General features: G+C 37.8%; 1 protein-coding gene and 1 pseudogene across 2 annotated transcripts in view; one reads left to right on the forward strand and one right to left on the reverse strand.

Moving 5' to 3' along the window:
• TMCO1 (transmembrane and coiled-coil domains 1) overlaps nucleotides 1-17,132 on the reverse strand; it is a 50,912-nt gene that overhangs the window by 9,715 nt on the left and 24,065 nt on the right. For both annotated transcript variants that reach the window (XM_041722763.1, XM_041722762.1), the window contains one exon: nucleotides 7,789-7,933. In XM_041722763.1, coding sequence (XP_041578697.1) covers nucleotides 7,789-7,933 — 145 coding nt within the window. The remainder of the gene's footprint in view (nucleotides 1-7,788; nucleotides 7,934-17,132) is intronic.
• Nucleotides 2,584-3,523, forward strand: LOC121471883 (annotated as a pseudogene).

A 17,132-nucleotide genomic window follows, 5' to 3' on the forward strand; every position in this document is an offset into this window, starting at 1 on the left:
TTCTCCCTCTGCCTATGTCTCTGCTTCTTTCCCTGTGTCTCTCATGAATAAATAAATAAAATCTTTTAAAAAAAGAATACAAATGTACTTCTATATCCTCATATTTGATAATGATTTTTTTTAAGTGAAGCTATAGGTAGAAAAATTAACCTTTTAATTTCACAAGAAACAAAAGTTCTATGACTGCAAGGACCATAATTTTGTGTCAATTTTGTTTAAAACTGTATACTAAGCACCCAGCTTGGAGCCTGATACAGATCTGTGCTCAGTTTTGTTGAGTGAATAAACGAACAAAAAATCTATCATGGGATTATTACTAATGTGATGATGAGCTCTTAAGGATGGGAGAGAAGACTGAAACAGAGAGATGCCCTTAATTCCACTAAATATCATACCTCCATCATAATAAGGGGAGCATTATTGTCATGAAGGGCACAGAGCTAGTTGGTTTAATTACACCATCACTCACATTTAGTAAAGGAAGTGGATTCTGGTTAACATTGTAGAGTGTTATTAACTGACATATGTAAATGTAGTCATAATCTTTCACAAATAAAAGACTTTAAAAACATAAATTCAGGAAATCCAGTGGTAAAAGTATCTAATCACTTCAGCAAACTCTTGACATTTTCAAGGTACTGCTAAGAAAGGATTCTCATTCTCCTAGATGCTCTACTCTAATTTACTACTATCAGAAGACTTCCCTGTTAAAACAAGCAAGGCCACCCCCACTGCTGGAGGTAACTTGCATAAAATACACGTGGTTTTTACACGTTCAGCATAGAAATTAACCCTGAGCAAATGAAATTATGGTTTCACTCACTGAAACAAAAACATGAGAAATTACTCATACCTTTTAATATTAAATGGTCTCAGGTTGGTGGTGAACTGGCCTTAAGATTAACAGTCCTGGGTAAAATGATGCAGTAACTGAATACCAGCTGGCAAATCCGCAAAAAAATTAAAACATAAAATTGCAGCATGACCCAGCAATTCTATTTCTGGGTATACACCCAAAAGAAGTAAAAGCAGAAACTCAGAAAGACATCAATACACCATGTTCACAGCAGCATTAGTCACAACGGGCAAAAGGTGTAAGCAACCCAAGTGTCCACTGACGGATGGATAAACAAGAAGGGGTATATACACAAAATGAGATATTATTTGGCCTTAGAAAAGGAAGGAAATTCTGACACTTGCTACAATATTGGATGAACCTTGAAAACATGCCAGTCTCAAAAGGACAAACATTATGAAATCAAATCCACAAATACAAGTAGTCAAATTCATAGAGGCAGAAAAAAGAAAGATTGTTGTCAGGGATTGAGATGCAGGGGTGATGCAGAGCCTATGTAGGGTTTTCATGTAGGAAGATGAAAACATTTTAAGATGGATGGTGGTGATAGTTGTATAACAACATAAATCAACTTAATGTTGTAGAACTGTCCAGTTGAGAATGGTTAGACAGTAAATTTTGTGTTGTGTGCATTTTAACACAATAAATGAGAAAGATTAATAGCAGTGGAATTACTGGATATAAGAAACAGGAAGTAGCGTCTGGACATAAGAGAGGATTAACTGAAGGATTCTGCAGGAATACGGCTACCACAGGCAGTCACACTGGTAAGTTTAAGCCTCTGAGACTCTCTAGGCATGAGATACCCATCTGGCCTACTCCTTATTCCTTTACCCTGAGGGTTCAGATCACACTGCCTAGTTCACCCTATGACATCAGCACATTTCAAAAGACCTCTTATCTGAACAAGATGTGAAGGAAGGAGTGCCTCTACTCAAACACCTGTCACTGGGACTGAACAGACCTTCAAATTTCAAAGGTGAGTTTAGATAGACACTCCAGAGAAAATCCCATGAGGCTGTTGGCAAGGATTTGTTGTATTCACATGTACACCAGATTCAAGACCATTCATTCATTCACCTCGCTGCATTCTTTTGACCCTTTGGCTTCTTAGTCTTTGAAAAAAAGGAGTAGGTAAGCTGCGATCTCAAATGAATCCGTTTTTATGTTTTCCTTCCTAAAAACCCACCTAATAGTTGGCAAAGAAGCAATAAGATACACCAGTATGAACTCCAAATGGATTAGCTAATCATTTAAGTGCAAAGAATGAAACCAAAAAAATACTAATAGAAAACAGGATGAATTTCCTTATAACTTTGGAGTGCAGAATTTTCTAACCATAATCCAAAATCCAAAAGACAAATCTGACCGAAAAACAAAACAAAACAGCAAACAAAATTTTGTGTGGCAAAAACCATTGTAAGTAAAACTGAAACACAAATGACAAGGGACGCCTGGATGGCTCAGTGGTTGAGCATGTGCCTTTGGCTCAGGGCATGATCCCCGAATCCCGGGATCAAGTCCCACATCAGGCTCCCTGCAGGGAGCCTGCTTCTCCCTCTGCTTGTGTCTCTGTCTCTGTGTCTCTCATGAATAAATGAGTAAGATCTTTAAAAAGAAAACAAAAACAGAAAAAAGTCAAAATGGCTGCCCCAAGGAAGCCCGCACCGCGTAGCTAGCAAGGGCTGAGGAACAAGCTTCTGCGGGAAAGGGGGAGGGGGGCTCTCGGAAGAGCCGTCTCCAGAGCCAAAGGCAGGTCTATCGCCCCCCCCCCCCCCCAGCTGCACAGGTTCTAATTACAGAATTACAGGCACCTCTTGACATAACTTTTGAACTATCTGGAAAAACACTGGCCAGAAAAAAAAATGATAAAGTTTTTCCTAATGGTGAATAAACAAGGACAGACCCGACTTTCTAAATACTATGAACATGTGGAGATTAATAAGCATACACTTCTTGAAACGGAAGTCATAAAGAGCTGTCTCTCCCGATCCAGTGAACAATGCTCTTTCATTGAGTTTAAGGATTTCAAGCTGATATATCGACAGTATGCAGCTCTCTTCATTGTGGTTGGAGTTAATGACAGAATGAGATGGCAATTTATGAATTTATCCATAACTTTGTGGAAGTGTTTAGATGAGTACTTCAGCCAAGTGAGTGAATTAGATATGATGTTTAATTTGGACAAAGTACACATCATTTTGGATGAGATGGTGTTAAATGGCTGCATTGTGGAAACAAATCGGGCAAGAATTCTTGCCCCTCTACTCATCCTTGACAAAATGTCAGAAAGCTGAATGATGGCTCGGCCAGACAAGAGCTACTTATAAGTGAGAATACCATGGAATGAATACCTTTCAACATCTGTAGCCCAAAAAATCTGGAAGACTCTGTATTGCAAAATGGGGTGTCTTCCAAAAACAATTTAAATAGGTATTTCCCACACTTCCTAAATGGAAAACAAAACTGCACATTAAAATATGGTGTACAAAGAACACTTTTCTCTGAACTAAGAGACAAGTTTTGTTTTCTAGACATAAGTATTTTTCTCCCCACTTGTTCAAATTTTGTTGCATTCTGAGGGTAGCTTTTTTGTTCTTTGCTTCTCTTTGTACATTTAATTCCGGATTAGCAGCATGGGAAGAACATGTGACAACTATCGGCCAATAAAATTTTAAACAACAACAAAAAAATTTTAAACATAGTAAAAAAAAAAAAAAAAAGAAAACAAAAACAAATGACAAGCTAGATAAATTATGTGTGACTTACAGTACACGGAGAGGGCTAATCTCCAACATAAAAGCTAAAAATTCGGGGATCCCTGGGTGGCGCAGTGGTTTGGCGCTTGCCTTTGGCCCAGGGCGCGATCCTGGAGACCCGGGATCGAATCCCACATCGGGCTCCCGGTGCATGGAGCCTGCTTCTCCCTCTGCCTATGTCTCTGCCTCTCTCTCTCTCTCTGTGACTATCATAAATAAAAAAAAAAAAAAAAAAAAAAGCTAAAAATTCAAAAAAAGACCAACAACCAGGGACACCTAGGTGACTCAGGGTTGAGCATCTGCCTTTGGCTCAGGGCCTGACCCTGGGGTCCTGGGATCAAATCCCACATCCGGCTCCCTGCAGGGAGCCTGCTTCTCCCTCTACCTATGTTTCTGCCTCTTTCTCTGTGTTTCTCATGAATAAATAAAATCTTAGGAAAAAATATAACAAGTCTCTCTCTCTCTCTCTCTCTGTGCCTCTCATGAATGAATAAATAAAATCTTTAAAAAATATATAACAAGCGGACAAAAACAGATAACCAAAAACTTCTATAAGGCAAAATATGACCAATCATTATGGAAACTTGAATCATTCTATATTAGTTTCCCCATCACTCCATTTTATATCCCCAAACAAGCAAACAAAAAAAAACCCCAATTCACTATGTTCTCTTAAAACTACTTTATACCACAGTATATATCTGAAACCAAGTGGCCTACTTCTTTGCCTAAGAATGGCCTCACTGGGGAAATCACAGTACATCTATAATTTGAATTTCTGAAAGCCTTCTGTTTTATGGCTGCTCATTTCACAGGCATCTACACAATTACCATGTAACCTAAGATCCTAAGAAGTAAACAAAACAAAACAAAACAAAACATGGAAATAGTAAGCTAACAAGCATTTTAATTCAAAGAGAGAAGCTTATATTTCATAGTAACACTTCAAATGCTAAGGTATATCAGAATGGATAGAAGTTCATAATCCTCCGATACATATGCTAACAACTAGTGAGGAACAGGTCAGAAATCATATGCAGCTACTAAAATAAAAATTATAAAATTAGATCACTGGTGATTTTTCTATGATTTTTAATATATTAGAATACCTTGGGGGCAGCCCCAGTGGCGCAGCGGTTTAGCGTGCTGAGTGCCGCCTGCAGCCCGGGGTGTGATCCTGGAGACTCGGGATCGAGTCCCATGTCCGGCTCCCTGCATGGAGCCTGCTTCTCCCTCTGCCTGTGTCTCTGCCTCTCTCTCTCTCTCTGTCTCTCATGAATAAATAAATAAAATCTTTTAAAAAAATTAAAAAAAAAAAAAGAATACCTTGTTTAAAATTTGGGTAATAAAATTATCTGCCCAAGATGAGCACCACTCGGGATGCGGCAACAAGTCAGAATTCACCATTGATTTTGGGGAAAAGAACTGTATACAAAACAAATCTTTCAAATACAACACTGTTATATTAGCTATGCAATACTGTAATATTGTCCCATTCCAGGCACTGTTAATATCAGTGTATGGAAGGGACAAGTAGAAATCAAAATTTTGAGTATGCACCCTTCCCGGCTCAAAACACATTGAATGTGTGTGCGTTGTGTGTGTCTGTGTGTGTGGCCAGGGGTGGGAGTTGCCACCGTTTTCCTCCCCTTCTCTGTACTCAATAAGCAATTATTTTATTAAGCTGTACCAGTGAAGGATCTACCTTCCTATTTAACCTTATAGCACATATTAAGCACTGTAGTTCTCAGGGGCTGGCCTACCATGCTGGTCCACTGACTGTTTTTATGAATAAAGGTTTATTGGAACACAGTCAATACTCATTTATATATTGTCCATGGCTGCTTTCATACCTTAATGGCAGAGCTGAGTAGCTGTGACAGTCTCTGCCTGAACCTTCCGGGATTAGCAGACTATGGCTGACCTCTTGCCTGGTTTTGTAAATAAAGTTTTCCTGGAACACAGCCATTCATTCATTTACATACTATCTAGGACTGTTTTCATACTGTAATGGCAAAGTTGAGTAGTTACAACAGAGTGTATGGCCTGAAAAGTAAATACAAAAATATTTACTATCCAGACCTTAACACAAAAGATTTGCTGACTACCATGGTAAATGAACATTGCATTCCTGATAAGATTTAACTGCTCAACAAACACCTCACCAGACTCTCTGAAATAACGGAAAGGAGTTTAAAGACCAGCTTGACCTGAACTTCCTCAACGATCATTCTTAACATTTATTTCATTTTAAAAACTCTACAGCTTCAGGGCAGCCCGGGTGGCTCAGTGGTTTAGTGCCACCTTCAGCCCAGGGCATCATCCTGGAGACCTGGGATCGAGCCCCACATCGGGCTCCCTGCATGGAGCCTGCTTCTCACTCTGCCTGTCTCTGCCTTTCTCTCTCTGTGTCTCTCATGAATAAATAAATAAAATCTTAAAAAAACAAAAACAAAAACAAAACAAAACTCTACAGCTTCAGATGGTGATTTCTAGGTAGCAATGTCCAGGTAGCAGTGTAAATGGTCCATCTAAAATGCCTTTTGTGAGCTATCACACATAAAGTATTAATATCTGCATGTAATTAAAGTAGAATTGCTCTTAGTTGCTTGAAGTAGAATGTAAGCATCACTGTGGTTCATTAATATTTAGACATAGCTGCAATTTAAAAATTTCGGATTTAAATAATCAAATTTAAGAGCAACATTCTGGAAATCAACAGACCTCTGCTAAACCAACAAAGGAGATCTGTGTTGTCACTATCCTGGTTTTCATGTTTAGATAGACTAAATAAAATGCTTCACTACAGAGACATTTTGAAAGGTGTATTATACATCTCAGTTACACAAGAATACAACTTCCAGTGGACATACCCACTTAGCTGCTCCATAAACATCTCCAACAGCTTATCTTCTACCCAACCTACTCCTTGTTCCTCTATACCCTCCTCTTAATGAGACTAATCTCCATTTGGTCACCAAAGCCATACCTGGGAGCACATACATTTCTCCTTTCTCACTAAGTTCTGCTTCTTTACCTCTGCATATGTCTCATCTTTGCCCTCTCCCTTTCATCCTTCTCATCGCTGCAATAGTTTAGGACATAACGATTTTTTGCTGACAATTTGGATAGTCTTCTGGTATTTGTGCACCTTGCCAGGCTCCTCTCACAACTATCCTTCAGAAAGCAGTTAAGTGTCAGAAAACGTTGCCAGGAAGCCTTGAAACCTGGTTGCACTAAATCTACAAAAGGAGGTGGGAGGCAGCCAGAGAAAGAGTATTCACAAAAAGTAAATCTGAGTGAGTGGGACATGGGAGCTGTCAGGCAAGTCAGAATGGTTGGAATGTTGGATGAGAGATAAGGTGGGGAAAAAAGCCTTAAGCAGTAAGACCATGTAGATCTTTGCAAGTTTCAAACTATAATTCCATTTCCTACTTTTCCTCACATGCTAGGCCAACCAAAAAAATCTGCTACCATTGACAGTATTCAGAAGAAGAAAAAGTACAAGTCTCATGTGCCAACTTCCCCATGGCAATGCCTGCTGAATGGTAGCTGTGTTCAAAAACTGAAATATAAAAAGTTCTTAAGCCAGAGACTTTAATTAACCCCTCTTACTTTTTAAGTTCTATTTCAAAAAGCTACTTCATTCTCTAAACCTTTCCGCCTGAATCTTCCCCCACTAATCAAATGTTATGTTTCTCTCTGGGGTCTCCCAACGATCTATACTTCTCTCTTGGCTCTGTTTTTTCACTATGAATGTCTGATAATCATGGTGGCCAAATGTAAATTTTCTAATGCAGACTTGAGTATCTCAACTGTGAATAACCTAAAGTCACCCAATGTTACGTTTGTGTTCCTAAAGTGCCAAAAAGCACTGGCATAGAGAAGAAATGATACTGAGAAGACCAAACTTGCTCTTTACTTTTGTATCTTTAGATTGTTCCAATGAAGAAGGAACCTAGGAGCTCCAAGAATGGGATATGGAAACCATGTTTGGTTTATGGCTACTTCTCATCCCAAAGAATCCACAGTCTAGATCCATACACATTTAAAACAGCTTCAGAGGAGCCACTGGGATTCTATAATATTTCTGGTATTAAAAAAGTAAAAGCTAATTTAGGGCCAGAAAGCAAGGAAGAATATATGTATTTAATAGTGGATATGCTCACTCACCTGTCGAATTGACATGGTACAGAGAATATACAGAAAGATGAAGGAACAGTCTGTGGTGTCATCCCCCAGCAGATTTCGATGAGACAGTCCTTGGATATAGGAAAGGGGGGTGAAAGGCAGTTTTGCCACCACTCTACCATCAAATCTAAAAAGGAAAAAACAAAGAATTGTTATTTTTGGAAGACTGACAAGCTTCTTAGTTCCAGGGAAGAATCTGAGACAGAAATAGAACTCTTAAGTCCCTTGATCTCTAAAACACAAAGAGTAAGTAATATTCTAAAAAGAGACCTAAAGAACAAGGATGTAAGGAAGGGCCTAGATTTTTCCATCAATCTTTTTCTAAACTAATGATTCTTAATTCTTTCAGTATCAGAACCCCTTAACACTCTGAAAAATTAATGAGATGCCTACACTGTTTAAAGGTTATAGTTATTAATATTAACTGCTTTATAAATTAAAACTGAGGAATGTTAAAATATTTATTAAATTATTTAAAAGGTAGCAATAAATTCATTATATGTTAACACATATTTTTATGAAAAATAACTATCTTTTCCAAAACAAAAAAGAATTTAGTGAGAAGAAAGGCTCTTTTTTTTTTTTTTTTTTAAGGCAAATGTCTTTAATGTTTTCCTTAATAGAATATTGCTGGATTCTCATAGCTGCTTCAGGATTCAGGCTGGTGCAATAATGTATATTATGAAGCCCTGAAGCCTCTGGGAAATTCCACTTTACACTAAAAAGAGAGTAAGAATAAAAAAGGAAAATAACATCTCAGAATTATTAAGGCAGTAATGTTTATCTCAAGGACTTACTAAGAGTCTCAAAAAGCTCCAGGGATCCCCAGACTATACTTAGAGAATCACTGTTTTAAACTATGGCACCAATAATAATATTTAAGAACCCTTTTTTCCAAGACTCAGAGACTCCCAATACACACCTTAAACAGGCTAAACACTTCTGAATAGAAATTCATGGAATATATAGTGGTGAATGAAAAAAGTAGATTCTTAAAATGCACACACAATACTCTGAGATAACTTTTAACATACTGTTAGTGTTTGAAAGCTTTTTTTTTTACTTCTAAATTAGAAAGGAAAAAAAAATTTTTTTTAAAGATTTTATTTATTTATTCATAGAGATGCAGGGAGAGAAAGAGAGAGAGAGAGAGAGGCAGAGACACAAGCAGGCTCCATGCAGAGAGCCTGACGTGGGACTCGATCCAGGGTCTCCAGATCACGCCCTGGGCTGCAGGCGGCGCCAAACTGCTGCGCCACCGGGGCTGCCCGGAAAAAAATGTTTCTAAAAGAGAAAAACTTAGAAAAAAGCTATAAGAAAATGCATATCAGCATTTATGTTGAAGTGCTGAGGATGTTAGCTTCTTTCATATTTTTCTATAAATAAGTAGTATCAGTCAATAACGAAAATCATAAAAATTAATGTGATTAAAGATAGTGATATTTTACATTAGAGAAATGTATGACTGTATCAGCTAAATTATCCAAATAAAGTCTCTAATTCCAGTTAAAATAGCCAGAAAATTCCCTCTTAGAAAAACACTTGGGGGGGGGCTTGGGTTGCTGTTGGTTTAGAGTCCGACTCTTGATTTCAGCTCAGGTCATGATCTTAGAGTTGTGAGATCAAGCCCCAGGTTGGGCTCCATGCTCAGCAGAGTCTGCTACAGATTCTCTCTCTCTCTCTCTCCCTTTCCCGCTGCCTGTCCCCCACGTACTCTCTAAATACATAGATACATAAACAAAATCTTAAAAAGAAAAAAGAAAAACATCCGGAAGCCTGGTTGGCTCAGTCAGTGGAGTGTGAGACTCTTGATCTCAGGGTTGAGTCCGAGCCCCACCTTGGGTACGGAACTTACTTAAATAAAAATTAAAAAATACACACACACACACACACACACACACATATAAAGGAAAATGCTTGGTATACAAAATGTTTCTAGGGAGAGGGAAAAGAGAACTAGCAATACCTCTTTGCTTCCGGGGGAAAAAAAAATCCCTAAACACCCAGATCAACTACTTTGGTTCTAAAGAACTTCTTAGACAACTGTGTTGCCAAGAATATAGAAGACAGTGAATTTGATACCTTCTATACATATGACTGTCCACTTACTACTTCCAACTGCCTTCCTAGTGCATATTTATTTATACAGGGAAAGGCTCAATCATGAAGTAACTTTACTTGTATATGACAAAAGTATTTAAAGATCTGCTTGAAGTAATCACTGTCATTGTCTTCCACTAGCTTCACAAAAGCAAAACAAAAATAATAGCTTTTTCAGGGGAAGATATTCCCATTTTCTCACAACAAGTATTAGGTGCAGCTACCCCAATATTTTCTGGTTATATGCTATATACAACATGCTGCTCTAGGTATGCCACTCTGACTGTCCTACTGCACAGTTAGACTATAGGAAGGGATGGAACAGATATAAGCTGTCCAACCCCCCTTATTGCTAATATACAAACCCAATAAATTCACCTTATGTAGTCACTTTATTTTCTGTAATTTTCAACTTGAAATTATAACCAAAAAGCAAAACCAAAAATAAAACCCTTTTAGAATCAATAAACAAATTCAGTAAAGTTTCAGGATATAAAATCAACATACAAAAATCATTCTATGCATTTCTATACACTAACAATGAGCTATCTGAAAAAGAAATAAAGAAACTAATCCTATTTATAATAGCATCAACAAAAATAAAATACTTAGGAATAAATTTAACCAAGGAGATAAAAGATCTGTACAATAAACACACTAACACATTGATGAAATATGTTGAAAAAGACACAAATAAATGGAAAGATATCTGTGTTCATAGATTCGAAGAGTTGATATTATTAAAATGTCTATACTAACCAAAGTTATTTATTTATTTATTTATTTATTTATTTATTTTTAAGATTTTATTTATTCATGACACACACACACTACACACACAGAGAGAGAGTGGCAGAGACACAGGCAGAGGGAGAAGCAGGACAAAAATTAACTCAAAATGAATGAAGAACTTAAACGTAAGACCCAAAAAGGTAAAATTCCTAGAAAAAAAAACATAGAAAAAAGTTCCTTGACATTAGCTAGGACTTTTTTGTATATGATAGCAGAAGCACATGCAGCAAAAATCAACTATATTAAATGAAAAAGCTTCAATATAGCAAAAGAAATAAGCAACAAAATGAAAAGGCAATCTATGGAATGGGAGAAAAAAGCATGTAAACCATATATCTGATTAAAGGGTTAATATTCAAAATATAAGAAACTCAAAACTCAACAGTAAAAAAAAAAAAAACAAAAAACAATCTGATTTTAAAAAGGGCAGAAGATCTCCATAGACATTTTCCTCAATAAGGCATACAAATGGGCAAGTACAAGAAAAGGTACTCAACATCGCTAATCACCAAGGAATTATAAATCAAATTCACAATGAGGTATCAATTCACTTCTGTAAGAATGGCTATCATCAAAAAGACAAGAGATAACAAATGCTGGCAAAGATGTAGAGAAAAGGGAATCCATGTATAATGTTGGTAGGAATGTAAGCTGATGCAGCCACTATGGAAAACACAATGGAAGTTCCTCAAAAAAAAAAAATAAATAAATAAAAATATAACTACCATATGATTCAGCCATTCCACTTCTGGGTATAAATCCAAAATAAATGAAATAAATTCCTATCTCAAAGAGATATCTGTACTTCATGTTCATCATAGCATTAATCACAACAGCCAAGACAAGAAAACAATCTAAGTGTCCACCTACAAATGAATGAATAAAGCAAATGTGAGATAGATACATACACATTTACATAATAGAATGCTACTTAGCCACAAAAGGGAAGGCAATCCTGCCATTTATAACAACAGAATAAACCTTGAGAGCGTTATGCTTAGTGAAATAAGCACAGACAGAGACCAAAATAATATGATATCACTTAGCTATGAGATCTAAAAAAACTGAACGCATGGAAACAGAGTGAGATTGGTGGTTGGGAGATGCTGGGGATGGGAGAAATAGGAAAATGTTGGTCAAAGGATACAAACTGGGCAGCCCAGATGGCTCGGCGGTTTAGTGCCGCCTTCAGTCCAGGGCATGATCCTGGAGACCCAGGATAGAGTCCCATGTTGGGCTCCCTGCATGGAGCCTGCTTCTCCCTCTGCCTGTGTCTCTACCTCTCTCTCTCTCTGTGTCTCCCATGAATAAATAAATAAAATCTTAAAAAAAAAATAAAAAAGATGCAAGCTTCCAGTTGTAAAATGAGTAAGTTCTGCGTATCTAATGTACAGTCTGGTGATTATAGTCAACAATATTGTATTATATACTTAAAGTTGCTAAAGCAGTAAATCATAAATGTTCTCACTGCCACAACAAAGTTATAACTATATGAGGTGACGGATGTGTGAACTAACCTTACTGTAATAATCATTTCACTAGATGTGTATCAATTCACTACATGTAAATCACGTGTGTACACATAAACAATGTTATATATTATATGTCAGTTATATCTCAATAAAGCTGAAAAAAATATTTAGGGAAAAAAAGGAAAACTATTTATGTCCTATAAGTTATTCATTTCTGTGTATCTACTATGCATGACACCTTAAGCCAGCCATAAATATGAAAAAAAAACTTCCATGAATTATTATTTATTCTTTATTTTTAAGATTTTATTTATTTATTCATGAGAAACAGAGAGAGAGAGAGACAGAGACACAGGCAGAGGGAGAACCCCAGGCTCTATGCAGGGAGCCCAATGTGGGACTCGATCCCAGGACCCTGGGATCACGCCCTGAGCTGAAGGCAAATGCTCAATCTCTGAGCCACCCAGGCGTCCCAAATTCTTAATTTTAATGAATTGATTTTTCTTTTTTTCTTTTTTTTTTTTAAATTTATGATAGTCACAGAGAGAGAGAGGCAGAGACAGAAGCAGGCTCCATGCACCTGGGAGCCCGACGTGGGACTCGATCCCGGGTCTCCAGGATCGCGCCCTGGGCCAAAGGCAGGCGCTAAATCGCTGCGCCACCCAGGGATCCCTGAATTGATTTTTCTTGGAGACTTGAAGATCATCACAGGAATAGCTAAGTGAAGTGGTATCTAGCCTAATAAAGAAGGGTCAGTGAACAAAAGGGAAAGGTACAAAGAAAGAGATAGCTTATAAATATCATTATACCTCAGTAGATTATTTCTTTCAGTACACTTACTCTGTGGTTCCAGAAGGCAGGACCATGACTCATGAGTAGAAGTATGGGAAGGTCCAATAAAAGGAATTACTTTCAAACCCTAAAAACTACTCAATAAATGCATGTTATTTCAGAAATCACCAGATTCCTCATTGTTGGAAATAACTGAACAAAGGAGGGAAAATTACCTGTTAGAGGTATTTTTTTTTTTTAAGATTTATTTACTTATTCATGAGAGACACGGAGAGAAAGGCAGAGACACATGCAGAGGGAGAAGCAGGCTTTATGTGGGGAGCCTGATGAGAGACTCGATCCTGGAACTCCAGGATCACACCCTGAGCTGAAGACAGATGCTCAACCGCTGAGTCACCAAGGCGTCCTATGCTAGAGGTATTAGTGAAGGGATTTTTGTACTGGGCCAGAAGTTATGTATTAAATGACTTTTCAGATCTCTTCTAATTTTAAGATTGTTTCTTTTCAAAAGATTTTATTTATTCATGAGACAGACAGTGAGAAAGAGAGAGAGGCAGAGACACAGGCAAAGGGAGAAGCAGGCTCCATGCTGGGAGCCTGATGTGGGACTCGATTCTGGGACTCCAGGATCACTCCCTGGGCCGAAGGCAGGCGCTAAACCGCTGAGCCACCCAGGGATCCCTAAGACTAATAGTTCAACTTTATGGAAATGATCCAGGATGAAAGAAATAAAGAGCTCAAAGCAGGGCTTCCTATTGCTTCTTTGGAAATCTGGAAACTCCAGTCCTTTCCATCTTAATCAAACCTCAGACTTTTTTCTTAAAATCTGCCAGCTGTCAACAAATCTTAAGATTAAAAGGTATATTAGAGATAGTGTATCCCATTCTACAATAAACAGATGATTAAGGTGAAACGCAGCGAAATTATGTTAAAAACCGAAAAATATAATCATAATATGTACTAGAATTTTCATTTCATATGCCAGCTTATAAAAAACAGAGATATAGACTTTAAGGTGCTCACAGTCTTAGACAGAATAGTAATATATTTTTATTTTTTAAAGATTTTTGTTTGTTTGTTTGAGAGAGCACACCAGCAGGGGGAGGGACAGAGGGAGAAGCAGATTCCCTACTGAGTCGGGGTGCCTGACGTAGGGGCTCAATCCCAGGACCCTGAGATCATGAAATGAGCTGAAGGCAGCCACTTAACTGAATGAGCCACCCAGACGCCCCATTAATATATTTTTTAAAATGCACAGGCACAATGACCAGAGCAAAAACATGACTTAGAGCCCAACAATTGTGCTCCTTGGCATGTATTCAAAGGAGTTGAAAACTCATGTGCACACAAAAACCTGCACATGGGTGTTTAAAGCAGCTTTAATCATAATTGCCAAAACCTGGAAGTAATCCAGATGTAAGTGGATAAACAAACTGGTACATCCAGACAATGAAATATTATTCAGTGCTATAAAGAAATGAGCTATTGGCCATAAAGAGATGGAGGAACTCTAAATGGATATTACTAAGTGAAGGAAGCCAATCTGAAAAGGCTACATACTGTATGAGTCAAACTATATGACATTCTGAAAAAGTCAATACTATGGAGACAGCAAAAAGATCAGTGGTTGCCAGGAGTCCGGATGGTAGGAGAGAAAGGAATGAATTGGCGGAGCAGAGAATTTTTAAGACAGTTAAACTACTCTGTTTGATACTATAATGATGGATACATGCCATTAACATTTGTCCAGATTCACTGAATGTTCACCAAGCGTGATCTCTAATGTAAACTGTGGACCTTAGTGGTTGATGTGTCAGTGTAGGTTCAATTGTAAAAATGCACCACTTGGGCAAGGGAGGTCGCTGATAGTGGGGGACGTCATGCAAGGGGTAGAAGGTATATAGGAAATCTCTATCTTCCTCTCAATTTTTCTGTAAACCAAAATCTGCTCTAAAAAAAAAATAAAGTCTTATTGAAAAATTAATACAGCACTTAAATTAATAGTAAAACACTTATATTACATGAACTTCCACCAGTATTGCAAAGCAAAATAAGTAAAAAACTACTGTTGTCAGTGTTCTGAATAAGAATATTGACAAAAAGAAAATAGTGTCCTTAAGAACTAAGAACAGTCTTCCTTCTTGCCAATAGTAGCCTTCTATAAGAAGTTTGAATATAATGAAGATTTTCATGTCATCTTCTTCCTAAAGACATTGTATTTGATTTCTTTGATGTCTATGGCTTAAAGAAAAGGCATCTAATATTTTATCTTGTACTACTGAACTGCATAAATAGGCATTTCAATATTGGTCTAAGACTTAAAAATGTAATCACCAAGTAGTTGCTGAGTAATTATACAATATATGCTTTTCAGATACGGCCCTTGACTCAAGAGATTTAAGAGTGGAGAAATAAAATGGAAATACATAAGATATCATGGAACACACAAGAGATTGCCATTCAGTGTTAGATGGCTCACTTGAGTGACGATGCTATGAAAACTCTGCAGAGAAAACCCACGGGGCCTCCGCTGATGAGGGAAGTGCTCTGACCCCCACATGAGCTTATATATAGCTTTGAAAACTATCAAAGCAGCAATATGGCTATTATATTTGGTTGCCATCTTTATTTGACTTTCTTTAGTATTTCATTATGAAGTATTTACCCTCTCTGGTTGTTCTAATTCAATTCAGCTTAGAACTAGGGAGGAGAAGAAGGCAGCAGAGGAGAAAGGAGGGAGGGGAAATTTGGAAAGAATGAAACCAAGTCATTTGTCTGATCATATATGATTATCTATCTAGAAAATCAGAGAACCAAATTAAAACCTATTAGGAGTTTAGCAAGATGGTCAGTTACAAAATAACAAAAATTGGTAACCTACTTTTATACCACTAGCAATGAGCTAGAAGATATAAAATACATGCAAAACCTATTTGAAAATAAACTACAAAAGTTATAAGATAGATTTAGCAGAAACACCATGTTTCTAGATGGGAATATTAACAATTATAAAAGTGTTTAAGATTTTAAAATTAGTATATAAATCAAATAAAACTTAAGTCAAAACTTGAATGGAAAAAAAAAAAAACTTGAATGGGATTATCTTAGGGGAAACTGACACATGATTCTAAAATTCCCATGAAAGAATGTGTCTCAAGGGGTGCCTGGGTGGCTCAGTTGGTTAAACATCTGCCTTCGGCTCAGGTCATGATCCCAGGGTCCTGGGATCGAGCCCCGCATCAGGTTCCCTGCTCAGTGGGGAGCCTGCTTCTTCCTGTCCCTCTGCCCTTCCCTCTCCCCCTTCAGCTTATGCTTGCTTGCTCTCTCTCTCTCAAATAAATCAAGGAAGGAAGGAAGGAAGGAAGGAAGGAAGGAAGGAAGGAAAAAAGAAAAAGAATTGAAAAGTGAAATGAAACAAAACGAAAAGACTGACTGACTCAGGAACAGTGAGCAGTGCAGTTAGAACACAATAGTTTGTAGACAGTAAAAACAAAGTCTGAAGAACAGGCTGGGGCCAACACATGGAATGCCATGAAAGCCAGGTTAAAGAGTTTGGACTTAAATCAGTATTCAGAGTGGCACAATGCAACATAAGGACTTGAGTAGAGACACATGAGTTATAGCCCAGCTCAATGTTTTCTATCTTTAAGACTTTGGGCAAGTTAAATAACTTGGGAGTCTCATATTCTCATCAGTATAATAAAGACTCTAATCCTCATTTCAGAAGGTTGTTAAGATTACAAAGGCAACATATATAAAGGCCAACAGTGGCCAACAGAGTTCCTGTTCCATCAGTAGCAAATGTGGTTATTAGACAATGGGTAACATGCTTTTGGGGACAGTTAACTTACTGCTGCAGTGACAGGAGGCACCCGAGGATGGAGAGCAGCTAGGAAGCTACTGGCATGCCCAAGGTCAAGCGGTAATAGCAAAGGGAAAGGCAATGAGCTGAAACCCGGATGAGAGCTGGTGCAGCATGGATGAAGAGGAGGGGGAGGAGGGAAGAAGGGAGGAATGGTAGGAGGAAGGGTAGGATGGGCAGATGGATGGATGACTAGATAGAAACAAAGAGTTGAATAAACAGGAACTCTTAACTGATGGAACAGAGGACTGACAATGTTAGAGATAACTCAGTGTCTAACGTTACACTTGGGGCAGGGTAGATACACA

Source organism: Vulpes lagopus, chromosome 11, assembly GCF_018345385.1.
Source record: "Vulpes lagopus strain Blue_001 chromosome 11, ASM1834538v1, whole genome shotgun sequence".
Taxonomy (NCBI): Eukaryota; Metazoa; Chordata; class Mammalia; order Carnivora; family Canidae; genus Vulpes; species Vulpes lagopus.